Raw genomic sequence first — 15444 nt, 5'->3', positions numbered from 1 at the left:
CTCGGACCTCGCGCCTCGCTCTCGATTGACCCTGTGTAGGGGGCCGTGTATCGTATTTTTCTGGAACAGGCCTCTACGGCTTGCTGGCAAACATAACTGATCGCCCTATCCGCTCTCCTTATCGTTCCCCTCCCCCCAGCTTTGTCCCTCCGTTGCGTCTCAGAAAAAAGCTGTTGCGCCTCTGACTTTCCTGACTTTCCTATCGCTACCACACCACCTGCTGCTCTCGCTTCGTCCTTCTCGGTCTTTCCCCTTCAACGTACTTTAATCCATAATGTGTATTCGTGCCTAAGCTATCCAGTAGCAGACACCTATCTTTATTGACACCGGAAGCCCAACCATCCCAATTGACTACGTGACGGGCGGTACACGCTCACACCATCCAAGATGGACTCAAACAACGACAGACGGAGCTTTGAAACGGGACGGGAACATATGCCTCCGGAATCACACAACCTGCTCGAGGAAAGAATAAGCTTGCACCACGACAGAATCTCAATCGACTCGAGGGCCAATGACCACCACCACCACCACCATCACCAGCAGGACTTCAGTGTCCCGCCTACGCCAACTTTCCACCAAAGCCACCACAATTCAGGCATCTACGACTCCTCACGACAGTCGATACGCAGCTACTCCAGCAACCACCCATACATGCACGTCAACCAGGATTCGTTCTACAACACCTTGCAGGACAACATTCGACACTATTCGATACAGAGCTCTTCGGTCTGGACCCAGTCTAGATCGTCTACTCCTGTTAACGACACGAGACATCTTAACTACAGTGCCACTTGGGGCAGTACCGCAAATCTGATGAAGGACGATGTGCCATCTCCCACGCACAATTCGTCCTTCCGGGACCAGATGGAGAAAAGTTCGGACGGCGGTATCGACTCCCCACGCAGTCCGGTTGCTCCTCCTGCGCCAACTGGCCCGCCAACGGGCCCCCCGGCCATCAAGTTCTCGAGACAACACGAGATCCTCTTCGTGGCCAATGTTTGCTTGGCTCAATTGCTTTCGCTTGCTTGTTTGGCGCAGACGGTCTCACCTTTGCTGATCATCGCGGATTCTCTGGGCGTCTCCCACCCGGGAGAACTGGCTTGGCTGACTGCTGCGTACAGCATGTCCTTGGGCACCTTTATTGTCCCGGCAGGTAAGCAAAGACGATGACATTATGTAAAAGATGTGCGACGATCTGACACGTTTTGGGTTTAAAAAAAAACAGGTCGCCTCGGTGATATGTTCGGACACAAGAAGATCTTCATCCTTGGGTTTTTGTGGCTGGCCTTGTGGTCATTCATGTGTGGCTTCGCCTACAACTGGGGATATGTAGCTCTCTGCGTAGCCCGTGGCTTTCAAGGTATCGGACCAGCTCTGCTTGTACCGAACGGCATTGCCCTGATTGGACGGTCATTCCCCCCCGGTGACAAGCGTGCGCTTGTCATCGGCATCTTTGGCGCTTGCGGGCCTTGCGGCTTCTTGACTGGCGCATCACTTGCTGGCATGTTCGCTGAGGTAGTCTGTAAGTTGAGAAGTTCACCGCACGGCGCGGTTAACACGGGAGGCTAACAGTGAGACAGGGTGGCCTTGGGCTTTTTGGGCAACCGCCATCGCATGTCTTTTCATCACCTTCGTCTCTTTTGTCATAATCCCAGATCAGCTTGCTGTGGCGGCAGCTCCGCCAGGACAGAAGATCCCGGGCTTCGACTGGTACGGATGTATCACTGGTGTGACCGGTCTTATGCTCATCAACTTCGCCCTCAACCAAGCGCCACTTGCCGGATGGGGTACGCCTTACGTATACTTCTTGCTTATCATCGGTGTCATGTTCACAGTGGCGTTCTTTTTTATCGAAATGCATCTGGTCAAGGATCCTCTTCTACCGGTCCGCGGTCTCCAGCCTCAGGCTTTGCTCACCCTTGGCTGCATTGCAGCAGGTTGGGCTTCTCACGGTATCTGGCTCTACTACTACTTCATGTTCCTCATGCACGAGCGCCATCTGTCAGGTACGCACGCCACTCTCGAGCTGATTTGGGTCGGTCCGCTCGGCATCATTTTCGCGCTCTCGACCGGCAAGCTCATCAAGCGATTCCACGTGTCTCGTGTCATGCTGGCATCCATGCTTTTCTTCTGCATTGGCACCATCATCCTCACGTACGCCCCAGTGAATCAAACGTACTGGGCACAGACGTTCTTATCCGTTCTTATCATGCCGGGAGGGATGAATTTGAGCTTCCCAGCTGGCTGTTTGCTCCTCAGCAACGCGATGCCGCGTGAGCATCAAGGCAAGGCGGCTTCCCTTGTCAGCACAGTGGTCAACTACAGCATCGCTTCTGGCCTAGGTTTCGCCGGTACCGTCGAGTCCTCGATTAATCGCAACGGCGGAACCCAACTCGATGGCTACCGCGGTGCCTGGGAGCTTGGTATCGGTTTCAGTGCAGTCGGTGTGCTTTTATCGATCTACTTCATCTGGACTGCACGTGGCCAGATCCGTCAAGCCCGTCAGGACAAGCTCGGTGCGCCCAGCAACGACGCCACGAGCGTTCACGGCCAGAAGAACATCTTCCGCATTTCGCAGGCCAACTTATCCAGGCCCGCACCTTCGTGGGCGAACAGGATCGTCTCACAAATTTACGGCGGCAAGCCATACTAATCATTGTCACTCCTTAGTAATTTATCTGTGTTCAGGTGCATATTCAAAGCGTCATGTAGTAAAGCATGGGATTTTGGCGTTTTAAGATTTGTTTCAATGGGGACTGGATGAAGGCCTTGGGTTTGACAGACGAACGTTTGGACAATGCGATGGCCACGATCTAGTAGTTAGGCCACAGACTTGCGAGCACTGTCTAGACATTGGGTGCTGTTTGGCGTCTTTTGGGCCTAATGTTGGACGAGGCGTTCTGCTCCTACAAGGCTACTTCCCTGTATGTCGCGACGGTAGTCAAAATTCACCGACGAATGACTTCAATTTCTTGCGCACACCAACTGTTTGCATTTCGCCCTTTGCGTTGACAACGCACTGCTCCAAGCGCTGTTCAGAACTAGGTATCACCGTACGACCAAGCGCAACATCGTAGATTTCACCATCTTCCCTCGCATCTATTCTCCGGCCCAACTGCGAGCATTAGCGGAAAGGTCGAAAACCTTGTCTCGCCAACAGACGTTCAGTGCGTCATCCGTGCAACCTCTTTAATCACGAATGGAGGTTTTTTGGTCCAAAGTTTAAGCTTTGGATGCTTATTTGGAGCTTGGGATGCCAACCGCATTACCCAGATCTTCGCCTAGCGTTGCGTTGCCGATCTGCAGTGGCTTGCACGGTTGCAAGACGAACAGCATACGACACCATTCGGTGTCGCTTGGGTTCCTCCATGCGTGCATCGTGCCCCGCTGTATGCACACGTCTGCAGGTTCGTCATCAGGTTAGCAGATCACCTCCCCGCAAAACCCGATCGGGAAATCGAATTGGAGTGCCGATGCACCGAACTACGGTGAAGGGCGGGAGGGGGGCGGTGGAAAACAGAAATTTGGAAAAAAAAAAAAAAAAAAAAAAGAAAAGAAAAAGAAAAAGAAAAAGAAAAGAAAAGGAAGGCCTCTGATCTTACCTCCGCGCTTCAGGTGGCGAGTTTCTCCAGAATCTAGCACGCAGATGATTTCGCCCTCGAGCACGACGCCGTAATCCAAGCTGACGGTCCTGTGCATCACGGGCGTGTTCGTCGGTGGGAAGTCGACGTGCCGCAGCACCGTGCCTCCGCTGACGGTCAGACCGGGCGGGTTTTTTAGGTACTTCTCGTACGTCTTGATGTCTTTGTCGTCATTGAGATCCACGGGAAACCCTTCTGTGGTGTAAGATAGGGCAAAGGCCATGTTGTCCGGGAGCGGCTTCATGCTCGACTCGTCCTCGAGAGCAGTCGAGAAGATTGCTTTGCCAGAGGCGTCATGCGTCGTAATGAAGCGATTGATCTTCGGTAGTGCTCCAACGTGTGCCATGCTGTTTCAGCTGTATGTGTGTCTGCCATTTTCAATACACTGATGTGATTCGTAAAGTTAGCAGCCTTACAAGGTCGTAATTCCTGGTTTCGTTATTACTGGCTCAGAACCAAACTCCACATTACCGACAAAGCAGATTGTCTACGCAAGCAGTGTGTTTGAGTTCACCTGTCTCGCGTGTAGAAGACGGACTGAGGGGTATGCTCGAGGTTAAGCGTGGGAGGGGTATCCGAGTTCGGAATTCTGCAGTTACCCGCTGCTCTTGAATCAGTGTCATGATATCTTCTTCATCCAAGCTGGTATATACTTGGCCCCGTGTTTTGACGTATCCATAGTTCGGCTTACGCACTTCAATTAAACTTACATTGAAAAATTGCGCGTTGACGCGTAAACAGATAGACTATTTCATCCACTGACTACCACGGAATGACGTATTCAAGAGTTAGATCGGTGCCCAGTATTACGCTTTCATGGTGTTTGGATGTCTTTCGAATTAACACACAACATGAAAAGGGAGAGTCCAAGCAAACGCAACGAACATCAAATGCCTGACTGTCAAACAATTTCACCATAAAGTGTTTGACTTGCTTTTTTTTACGTCTTCCACTTTTTTGCGCGCCAAACGGGCGTTTGGGACTTACAATCCCGTCCTCAGCGCTTGCCACAGGCGAAAGCGTCCTGGACAATGTCTTCGGCGGCATCGTTTCTGCCCGTCGAAATGGAGCAAAGTGTGGAAATACCATCTCTTGACGCATCCCAAGAGTTCTATCGTCATTTTCATCAATAAGTTTGCCATTACTCGTCCGTAGCTAGCGGGGAACCTTACTCACAAGAAGCAAAATCTAATGATATGGAAATATTAATCCACCGATCATTCACGTCGTCACGAGACTCGGAACTCAAGAAGGTCTTTTGTGCAGACATGTACTTTTGCCTCATCCGTTGACGACTAGGTTTTGAAGTCGTGTTCTTCTCTATATATTGCTGCTCAATGTCAACGTAGGTCAAGATTGGAGGATCCTTGTGGTTGCAATAGCTAGCCTACATCGAAATTTTTCCAGAAAGTCTTGGCTGCAAAAACAACAAGTCAAATTATTATCCTGGCTAATCATTCTGGCTGACCGAGCTTGTAGGGTAATCAAGTATTCGATCTGTCAAGATATCACATTTAGGCTTGAAGCCGTTGACATTGCCTGTTTGAAAGATGACAAATTTGACATGTCGCACAAGGTTCGAAGCTCACTGGATTTGTAAATGTCAAAGCAGTAGAAAATCTCATGAAGAACTTTCGGAGGCCGGAGGCGTGATTGAACAAACACAGAGCAAACAAACTACAAGCCCGGACACACCCTCGTCTAGAGCTTGTAGTGTGCAAAGAAAATGCCTTCCGTAGGAACTATATTCCCCAGTTCGGCTCCGATTTGACCTCGTCAAATGCGCCAGCCTGAAGGAGGTAGAATGCTGGCAGATGCTGAGATTTATGTAGCTAGTCACATCGAGCGCAGGTCACACAGAAACCGGAAAAGAGTGAGACTAAAAACGATGGAGAAAAGAAGCAGAGCAGCAAAGCCGACAACTTTGTCGTGGCTGAAAAGCAAGAACTTGACAAAGACTTTGGAATCTCGCCTTTGATTTATGATGCCGAAGAGGAAAGGATTGAGGAAAAAGATCATGCAGCTCTTGCAAGGCGTGATCGCTATTGACGAGTCGTCTACAACAGTTCTTCAGCCACCGATCCTGTTGCAACCCATTCATCCCGGGAGCTCAACGAGATACCCTACGCCACCACCCATGATGATCCCACAAGCGTTTCCTCTACGACCTAATATAACACTTGAAAACGTTGAGCGCCCTGCGTTGCGTGCAGAGCGAAAGACGCCTTGCAAGCACAAGGCCCCTGAGGCAGAGTCCTGCTCGAGCGTCCAGTCAACGAATTTGGTGCGATCGATCTTGCCAGAGAGACTACGGGAAGAAATATTCTTCTGGACCACTCCGCGTCCGAACGGAGGTAAAATGTGTGCAAAATCATCGACGGCGAGCTTGCCCATTGACCCCAAAGGTCTAGGGAGACCACAGCTAATGCGGAACGTCGAGCTGGACAATGACGACAGAATCGCAAGGTCGCCGGAATGGGCCCGACGCACTACGTTTGGTCGCTGAAGAGGTAGAATGACCTGTGCGCTAGCAATAGCTACGACTCATCAAAGTGGGCTTTTCCTAACGCCGAAGAAGTAGTTGCCGTACTCCTCTCCTCTTGGAACATCTTTCCATCCAAGACCCGGCACGTACAGCACACCCATTGCCCTTGGGCTCTCCCAGCCCTCCCTTTTCGTAAACCAGTCCCTTAATTCGTTCTCGTTGAGGTACTTGTTCCAATCGTGCGTCCCCTTTGGCACAATGCCCAGGATATCCTCAGCCATCACATTCGTGATGAACCAGCTCGTCCACGTCCTGGCAATCGTGCTCATGATCAACCAACCACCGGGCTTGACGTGCGGAAGCACGGTCTGGAGGAACTGCGACGGATTCGTGACGTGTTCGATGACCTCGAAGACAGAGACGACGTCGTAACCATTGCCGTTCGAATGCACGGGAAGATCTTCAATGCCAATATTGTAGTAAGTCAACTTGCCGCTCTGGCAAAGCATCGGATCCCGTCTCTTGTGTGCTTCCGCGACGTTGAACACTTCGGGCGTCGGGTCAATGGCGGTGACGGTGGCGGTGTTGGGGAGTCTGGCGGCACTTTCAGCGAAGATGCCACCTCCGCACCCGATATCGAGATAGTGGAGCTTTTGGCCTGCTGGTTGGGCATCCGCTTGGGAGGCAATGCATTGTTTGATGAACTGATGACGCATTGGGTTCATCAGATGGAGCAGACGGGACGAGCCATGGGGATCCCACCACGCGGAGGCGAGCGCGTTAAAGTGATTGACTTCTGTGGGATCTACAGAAGACGTGGTGGACGCCTGGTGAAGGCATCGCGGCGCCGTAGATAGCAGTCGTGCACCCCCCGGAGAGGCAATGGTTTCACACATATGGCGGCGCGAGACGGCAGACCACGCTCGAGGGAGGGTGCATGGACGGCCGTTGCGGGCTCGCTCCAGGATCGATCTGGCCCTCGACATGGCCGACAGCGAAAGCACGGGGAGGACGAGATGGGTCGCGATGAGGGCTCGCCGTGGTTTGCTCGGTCGCCCTGGCGGAGGTTTGGCCACCACTGGTGCGTACGGCTCTGCTGAGCAGCGGCGAGCGCCGATGGATGGGCACAGGCACGACGCCGACGCTTGGGGCCCACGGCTGAATGCGGTCAAGCGCGGCTCCGAGGTGCGCGGCGGTCTAGACCGTCGGAAGAATCTCCGGGCGGTCTAGATTTGCGTCCGGATTGGCCTTCGATTCGCACAAGAGCCAGCGCGGCCATGGCTGTCATGCTCGCCAAATCCAACGGCTCCGCTGGCCCCCTACAGCTCTGAGTCGCGCAATGGAGGCGAGGGAGAGACAGCGCGAGCGAGAGACAATCCGGTGAGTCCTCCGCCATGCAAGCACCAACAGATCGTCGATCCCGCCTCTGACACCGATCGTGGCAGGTACTACGACCTCTACTCCGTCGTGCATGAGCCCCACGAGCCTCCGCCCTCGAATCACGACGCTCGTCCTCAACGCCGTCCGCTGGCAGCGTCGCAAGACACGGCTCTCACCTGCTTTGCTCAATTGTGTTCACTACGGCTCAATGCTCGCCGCTGCCTGATCTCGCTCTTTGACACGCACCATCAATATGTCATTGCAGAAGCTACTGGCTCGCTTCCCATCCGGCCGGACTCCTCCTTTACATGCGGGGACGATGATCGACTTTGGCTCTGTGGCACGATTCTCGATCGAGGCGAAGGCTTTTGCGAGCGTGTCCTGGAGGGCCAAAAGCAGGCCGGTGCGTCGGAAGTGGGGAGCGTCATTCCCGAGTCTGACTTGTCAGGGTCGGCCGTCGATGGCTACGTCTGTGTGATTCCGGATCTTACGACCGATGCGCGCTGTAAGGATATGCCGTGGATCTATTCATACCCTTACAACAAGTTTTACGCCGGTTGTCCTATCCGCACGTCTCGCGGAGTTGACATTGGCGTGCTCTCCATTTACGACACGAAGCCCCGCCCGCAGGGTTTGACACCGGCTGAAATGGAAATCTTGGTTGATGTTTCGCGCACGATAATGCGGCATCTAGAAGCGAATCGGGCACGCCTGGAGAGTCGACGAAGCGAACGGATGGTTCGGGGCATTGGGAGCTTCGTGGAAGGTAGTGCAACCTTGGCCGGCTGGTGGTCAAACCTTGACACGGCCTCGCACCAACACATTTCAGTTGGTGAAGCTACACTGAATACTGCCCAACAGGAGCTGGCGCAGCAAGCGAGTGTGCATCCTGAAAGTGGGCACGATCTGACGCCGGCTGAATTAGCCAGGACGGAGGGAATTGAAACATTCGATATGAATAAACCGCATCAGACCGACACAGGAACACAAAAACTTCAAGTTAGCCCCAAAGGCGGAAGCAGTGCAAATCACACTGTTGATCACGTCGCCTCCAATGGGCAGCAGGTGTCGCCTCCAGTTGAAGCACATAGCCGTGCCATCGAGAGCATATTCGCCAGAGCTGCCAATATAATCAGAGAATCCCTAGAGATCGAAGGCGTCGCGTTCTTCGACGCACGAATCTCTAGTTTTGGCGGTTTGGTTGATGCCCGACGTCGTGATAGCAACAGCTCCCATAGCGAGGACAGTGATGCCAGCTCAAAGTCAACAAACAGAATCAAGAATAAACATACTGGTGAGAACGAAAAGGTATGCCGAGTTTTGGCCTTCGCAACTTCGGACGGTTCTACGATAAACAACGCCTCAGAAGACGGAACTTACAAAGTGCCTGAATCTTTCCTAAAAGCTTTTCTTCGGCGCTACCCAACCGGCAAGATATTTAATTTCGATGACTCTGGTCAGGCGAGGTCCAGCGAGTCAGAAGAGTCAGCCGACTCCTTACACTTCGTGCTGGCTCAATCAGGCTCTTCACGCGATCATCGCCTCTCTCCCTCTCAGAAGCGAAAGAAAGTACGACGATCAAAGGTAAACGATGCAGCCGACCTCCAGAGGCTGATACCTGGCGCAAAGTCGGCCATGTTTTTCCCGCTCTGGGACTCAACAAGGCAACGGTGGTACGGTGGAGCCATAGCGTGGACGCGTACTGGCAGCCGCCCATTCTCTGCTCGAGGTGAACTCTCTTACCTCTCCGCTTTTGGCAATACAATAATGTCTCAAGTCGCGCGTCTAGATGCGTTGGTCGTTGAGAATGCCAAGGCAGATCTACTAGGCTCAATCTCTCACGAGATGCGCAGTCCACTACACGGCATATTGGGAGGAGTGGAAATGCTCGCCGATACAACCATCAATCCTTTCCAAAATGACGTTTTGCATACAATTGAAACGTGTGGAAAAACCTTATTGGACGTCATGGACCACCTGCTCGACTTTGCGAAGATCAACAACTTGTTCCTGGCGAACAATGGGAAAAAAATAGATAGCGTTGAAAGTGCCCGTGACTCTACTCTATCCCATGACTCAAGTCAATATCCTATAGGAACTGATCTAAGTGGTCTTGCTGCTGACGTGGAGCTCGACATATTGGCTGAGGAAGTGATTGAAAGCGTCTACGCTGGGCAGCAATACTACGCTCGAATACCGGATAATTTTCAAGACTCTCTTGTAAAAAGAGAAATTACAGAGTATCACGCAGGTATCGCTGTGATTCTTGATATCGAATATTCGGACCCGTTGAGTTCGGTGTCAGTGGAGCCTGTGGCTGACAATTGGTGCTTCCACCTAGCCCCAGGTGGCATACGCCGCATCCTCATGAATATTTTTGGTAATGCTCTGAAGTACACGTCGCGTGGTACAGTGCGCGTGTCTCTCTCTCGTTCAAACAAACCGCACTCACCGACAAGAAGTGAATTTTCCAGCGACGCAAAAGCGAACATGAAGAAGGCTGCGCAGGAAGTCATTTTACGGATCTCTGACACTGGCAGCGGTATGTCGACAGAGTTCATGGACAACTACTTGTTCGCACCTTTCTCGCAAGAAGATCCTTTGAAGTCTGGGACTGGCCTCGGGCTGAGCATCACTCAGCAGATTGTCAAACATCTAGGTGGTACAATCAACGTAAGCAGTAAAGTCGGTCTCGGATCCGAGTTCACTGTCAGACTACCGCTTTTGAAATCCGACCGATGTGCGACTCCAGAGATTGAATCTACATCTGACAATGGAAAGTTGTTGCGAGATCATATCAAGGCCACTCAAGGGTTAAGGGTAGCTTTCTTTGGCTTCGCAGATCAGGATGAGCTACAGAAAAAGCAGGACGGGATTTTACGGACAAGGGAGCTACCGACTTCTCCTGTGGACCGAAAAGAGGAATGGTCCTTACCACGAAGGGAGATCGAGCGTATTTGTCGGTTGCGACTCGCAATGGACGTGTTACCAACGCCGAAGAATGAAAAGGAACTCCTCGAGCTCGTGCCAAGACCAGAGGTGCTTCTCACAACTGAGCGGCATGTTAAACACTTGCTTGACGGCCTCATTCAATCACTTGACCCTAGAAGTGCTGGCTCGCTTCCAGCAATAGTAGTAGTCTGCCAAAGCACCGCGATGGCCAAGAGGCTCTCCAAGGAACATGATCCAAACAGGGCAGTGGTAGACTTCATCTCTCAGCCATGTGGCCCTCGTAAGCTGGCAGAAGCTTTCGCACTCAGTGTTACGAGATGGTCTGAGCAGAAAGATTGGCTGAAGGTGGAAAGCCTAACGCCGAAAATCAAGCCTTCACAACCAGGTTCATTACCACACGATTCACCTTCAATTAATAACTCTGTGCCTGCACTTGAGTCCCTTCGAATTACGGATGCCTCGTCATCTAAGCAGGAGTTAACTTTCGACTTTCGGAAGGGAAAAGAAAGTTATCTGCTGGTGGAGGACAACATTATCAACATGCGGGTGAGGATACCATGTCAAAGCTGACTACTTTTTCGATTTTTAATCGACAACTGACACGGCTATATCACAGATATTGGCCAATTTCATGCAAAAGCAGCACCTTCCACACGACAAGGCAGAAAACGGCCTTGTTGCCGTTCAGAAGTACAAGGAAAGGCACAGCGAATACGTCTGTATCCTTATGGGTAAATATATTTCCTCCACACGTGGATTTCCAGATCTTGCCTCTCTGACATGAGATTATCAGATATCTCGATGCCTGTAATGTCAGGCTTGGAAGCCAGTCGAGAGATTCGCGGATTCGAGCGCACACATGGCTTAGAACCTGTCATCATCATCGCATTGACAGCTCTTGCATCTGAAAGCGTTCGGCAGGAAGCCTACGCGAGCGGAATCAACGTGTTCCTCACTAAGCCAGTGAGGCTAAAGGAGTTGGACGACGTTATTACGAAGGCCAAGGCTGGCAAGGCGTGCTAAAATACGTCCAAATCTTGGCTTTTTGGTTGCATGCTTCGTTTTGAATATCAAAAGTTATATCTTTGTACGGATTACGGCAAAAGAAAAGGCATGGTTGCACACCGCTACGATCCGCCTACCCACCAATAATTTGGTGTCAGCGGGAGATATATGATAGTCTTTAGCCCGGGTTGATGAGTGCGCAACGTGACATGCGTGTAATAGATGTGAAAATATAATTGCAACGAGTAACAATGCAGCGGTTCAAAGGGTGAGAATCCTAGACTTTGGAGCTATGCAACAAAAACGGATGTTATCAGCGTACGATTCGTGTATTCATGAGAAGAATGTAGCTCGTCTAAAATACACTCAAAAAAAAGTACGATATTCCGTCGCAAAATTTCTCGTCCAAATCTTGCTTATGCAGAAGTGGTCAAATTCGATTTTTAAGCCGTCAACGCCGAGCTAATGCCCAACACGGCCATGCCCACAAAAGCAAAGGCCATGCACAAGTTGCGATTATGCGTCAAATCCAAGCTCTCACTGAACAGTTGGAGGGCAACGCTTGTCATGATTCCGGATACGATGGCAAACATGCCGCCGTAGACACCCTCGCTAGGTTCCTGGCCCGCTTGACTACCTGCAAGCCTGAACCACGTGGCCGCGACGGCAGCGCCTAGGGGTTGACTGATGCCTCCGAGGAGCGCGGCCCAAATCATGGCCTTTGGACGAGATTTGATGGCAAGGTAGAGAGGCAGGGCCATGGCGAAGCCTTCGGTGATGTTGTGGATGAAGAGCGCGACGAAGACGGAAAATCCAAGCTTAGGGTTTGCATGGTTCGTTGCGTAGGTGATGAAACCTTCGGGGAGCTTGTGCAGGGCTATTGCTATGCACGTCTGGAGACCGATCGATAGGAAGGCATTTGTAGGTACGTGGTGGTGGTGATGCTCTGGTTGTGCATCGAAATGAGGGTCGCCGAGATTGCAAGAGTCTATCGAAGCTCTCGACGACGTCCGACTTAATGACTTGTGACTGTGCGCGGAGCCATTCGTGTGGCTCCTGTGTGGTGCGAAGTAGCCATCGGCCTGCGTGGGATCGTGGATTGCATCCGCAGCGACGGGCGGTCGTGAATCTAAAGGTGCTTCCTCGTCGACAGCTCCAAGCAAAGGCTGTCTCTCGCCAAGACCAGCCTTTCCAAAGGTTGGAACTCTTGAGATTGGCGCGTGTATCCGTGGCGTTCGAATCCCGCCACGTGCTTGCACGATCTTAAAGCAGTCCTGTCCGCAGGGAGCGGAGAGACCAAAACATTCACCGTCCTCATTACAGGCGGCCTTCCTCGCGCCGACGAACTCGGAAACACGGGAAGTAAAGGACGGCCTAGCCGTCGGCGCCTCGTCAGAGCCCTCGGTCTGTTGTTGCAGCGGAGTGAGCGACGTCCCATAAGTAGCGTGAAGAGAATGACCACTTCTCCACCGCGCTAGGTGGTTGCGTTCAGTTACCTCCGGAATTCTGTTGTTGTCGTTGTGATCATGCTTTGTCAATTCGTCATCGCCATCGTGCGTGTGATCGCAGTCAACCACATGTGACGGAATGAAGCGGTGAAGAATCCTCGACACGATCTGAATACCGATCACTCCGGCAACGAACAAAGAGATGAGCGTCCAGGCTGCGGCCTTTGGAGAGAAGCCTCCTTTCATCAATGATGACTTGGCATTTGGCAGCATGCTGTACAAAGAGGAAAACAACTGTGCACCATTTAGACAGGGAAGCTGGAGATCTAGAGGGCAATTTGACATACCATAACACCAAACGACAGGCTCAGCGATGATGATAGGAAGGCATTGCTGTCTTGTATTCTGAAGTCCCGGCATGCCTTCTGCGGGATTGTTTGCACGAGGAGGTCGACGCAGATGATTGAGGCGCCAAGCATGCACGCTACTTGATCTTAGGATGGCGTCCTTGAATCGCAAAGGCCGGCGACTCACCTATGCCGCTCAGAGCGGTCATGATCCACCCCCTGGTGTCGTTGTCAAGGCTGTTCGCGTCCATTGCGAACGATGCTGCTGACCAACGGCCGACGAGGGTGATGATGTCAAAGCTAGAACAAAGGCCTCACCTAGAGCGCCGGGGCCAAGCGAGGGGGAGAAGGGGAGGCCGAGAGAGAATCGACTCGCAAAGGATCGGGCACGAAGAGGTAACGATGCTGGGCAAAGTGTACGAGCTTGGTCTCAGGGCTTAGCTACCCTGATGTCCAGAGCCATGGCCGACATGGATGTTCGAATGAAGTCACACTTGCCTGGAGGCGCATCGCTCAGTGCGGCGCTAGCCCCAATCGGGACTGTGTCGACCCGCGTCGTGCGCTGCTCCGCCCCAAACCCCATAAAAGAGCGTTCGGACCCAAGAGGCGATGCTCAAAGTTACCGCTGCTCCGTTTCCCATACGCGGCCTGTCCGTCACTCTGTAGCCGATTTCTGTCCCTGCTAGCTGCTTGCGATGTGAGTTTCGTGCGCTCATAGCGCCCGGCCTCAGTCGCACTTCGCGTTCTCACCCGGCGATGTCGTCAGCCTGACCAGTCCACTGCCACCTCTGAAAAGCGCCGGCTGCTCCTGGCCAGTCACAGCCTGTTCGCTTTGGCACCTCTGTACAACGCTTTTATACTCGCACCGCCTTCTTTCAATTCCTTCCGCGCACAACAACAGACATCCATACGAGCCAGCTACCGGGCAATCTATAAATCTGCTTTGAAGAGGTCCCCTTCTGACGAGCCATACTCTGAATTTGCTAGCTTCCGTTTGCTCTTGCGTGCCCACTTTCTGTCTAAGCCACCGCGCTATCGCTTGGGAGCTACATATCAAGGCGTTTCGCCCACCACAAATCTGTGCCCTTCGATCTTCCAAACCCAGCAAGTCCTCCACCATGTCCGACTTTAAGACAGGCGAGACGAACGTGACTCCGTCCAACCCACAAGCGCCAGGCCTGTACGCGCTCCCCGCGGATGCGAAAGCGCAAGCTTGCCTCCCGCCGGTATGGCCTCAAATACGCGGTCCCTCCGTCTTCCTTGCCGGTAGCATTGAGATGGGCAAGGCTGTTGACTGGCAGACCGAGCTCACTTCCGCGCTGGCGCACATGCCCGTCACAATCCTCAACCCGCGCCGTGTCGACTGGGACCAAGGCTGGGAGCAGGACATCTCCAACAAGGAATTCAAGGAGCAGGTCGACTGGGAGATGGACCACTTGAACAAGGCAGATGTCATCGCGTTGTACTTCCAGCCGGGAACGTACAGTCCAATCAGCTTGCTGGAGCTGGGCATGCACGCCGCCGACTCAAGCATCGACGGCAAGGGGAAGAAGCTGGTCGTGTGTTGTCCCGAAGGCTTCTGGCGTAGGGGCAATGTTCAGATCGTGTGCCACAGATACGGCATAGAGCTCGTGGAGACACGTGAGGAGCTTATTGAGAAGGTCAAGGAGAAGCTGAATGCTGCCCTCGCCTATCAGAACTGGCGGTGAACGGCGTCGACCTTCTCTGCTCGATCCAAGGCTCGATTGGGGCCTGTGATATGGCGGTTTTCCTTCTACAGGTGGTATGCTCCCGCATTTCCGTGGCGTTGGGCGAAGAATTCCCAAACTGATACCCACGACAAACTACACTTCGGTCTCAAGAGGATTCATAGCACAGGACATGTAGTTCATGGGCTTGGTAATATGGAAATCATGCAATATTACATTGATAGGTGAATGAATGGTTTTGCATGATGTAAATCTTGTGCATCAGTACGGTACAGTAGAGTTGCATCTCAGGTATTGCGTGCCTACGAGTCCCTTGTTCTTGTCAACGTGCCAAAGGGGTATTTTTTTTTACGTAGACTATGACACCGGCTAACGTAGAGACAAACGATACAGGTCAGAAGTAAGTAGAATCAAGAGCATGGAAAAAGCTTCACAGTCGGGTCCAAGCCATTGCGAGCTGTTCTTTGCCCTCGT

General features: G+C 52.4%; 6 protein-coding genes across 8 annotated transcripts; 3 read left to right on the top strand and 3 right to left on the bottom strand.

The window, feature by feature from the left end:
- Positions 1-90: 90 nt before the first annotated feature.
- Positions 91-3344, top strand: PV09_06287 (uncharacterized protein). The gene is made up of 3 exons (XM_016359905.1): positions 91-1156; positions 1229-1525; positions 1584-3344. The coding sequence occupies exons 1-3, from the start codon at positions 388-390 to the stop codon at positions 2654-2656; spliced, it is 2139 nt and encodes a 712-aa protein (XP_016212353.1). The 5' UTR covers positions 91-387; the 3' UTR covers positions 2657-3344.
- Positions 2979-4246, bottom strand: PV09_06286. Of its 2 annotated transcripts, XM_016359904.1 has the most exons (3): positions 4061-4246; positions 3606-4012; positions 2979-3404 (listed from the first exon to the last, which is right to left on the bottom strand). In XM_016359904.1, exons 2-3 carry the CDS (start codon positions 3988-3990, stop codon positions 3241-3243), a joined length of 549 nt encoding a protein of 182 aa, XP_016212352.1. In that variant the 5' UTR covers positions 3991-4012; positions 4061-4246; the 3' UTR covers positions 2979-3240. The 2 variants fall into 2 exon arrangements, with proteins under 2 accessions (XP_016212352.1, XP_016212351.1); XM_016359903.1 differs by having other exon boundaries at positions 3606-4246.
- A 1122-nt stretch (positions 4247-5368) lies between these two features.
- PV09_06285 (3-demethylubiquinone-9 3-O-methyltransferase) lies at positions 5369-7246 on the bottom strand. The gene has a single exon (XM_016359902.1). It carries the CDS (start codon positions 7113-7115, stop codon positions 6192-6194), a length of 924 nt encoding a protein of 307 aa, XP_016212350.1. The 5' UTR covers positions 7116-7246; the 3' UTR covers positions 5369-6191.
- Positions 7247-7429: 183 nt separating this feature from the next.
- On the top strand, positions 7430-11828 carry PV09_06284. Of its 2 annotated transcripts, XM_016359900.1 has the most exons (4): positions 7430-7509; positions 7575-11007; positions 11078-11192; positions 11255-11828. In XM_016359900.1, exons 1-4 carry the CDS (start codon positions 7469-7471, stop codon positions 11482-11484), a joined length of 3819 nt encoding a protein of 1272 aa, XP_016212348.1. In that variant the 5' UTR covers positions 7430-7468; the 3' UTR covers positions 11485-11828. The 2 variants fall into 2 exon arrangements, with proteins under 2 accessions (XP_016212348.1, XP_016212349.1); XM_016359901.1 differs by having other exon boundaries at positions 7575-11192.
- Positions 11775-13723, bottom strand: PV09_06283 (uncharacterized protein). The gene is made up of 3 exons (XM_016359899.1): positions 13449-13723; positions 13262-13398; positions 11775-13208 (listed from the first exon to the last, which is right to left on the bottom strand). Exons 1-3 carry the CDS (start codon positions 13510-13512, stop codon positions 11910-11912), a joined length of 1500 nt encoding a protein of 499 aa, XP_016212347.1. The 5' UTR covers positions 13513-13723; the 3' UTR covers positions 11775-11909.
- A 150-nt stretch (positions 13724-13873) lies between these two features.
- PV09_06282 (uncharacterized protein) lies at positions 13874-15357 on the top strand. The gene has a single exon (XM_016359898.1). The coding sequence runs from the start codon at positions 14380-14382 to the stop codon at positions 14968-14970; it is 591 nt and encodes a 196-aa protein (XP_016212346.1). The 5' UTR covers positions 13874-14379; the 3' UTR covers positions 14971-15357.
- The last annotated feature ends 87 nt before the right edge of the window (positions 15358-15444 follow it).

This window comes from Verruconis gallopava, assembly GCF_000836295.1.
Source record: "Verruconis gallopava strain CBS 43764 unplaced genomic scaffold supercont1.21, whole genome shotgun sequence".
Taxonomy (NCBI): Eukaryota; Fungi; Ascomycota; class Dothideomycetes; order Venturiales; family Sympoventuriaceae; genus Verruconis; species Verruconis gallopava.
Note: the sequence above shows the minus strand (reverse complement) of the source record. Positions and strands in the feature narration are given on the sequence as shown.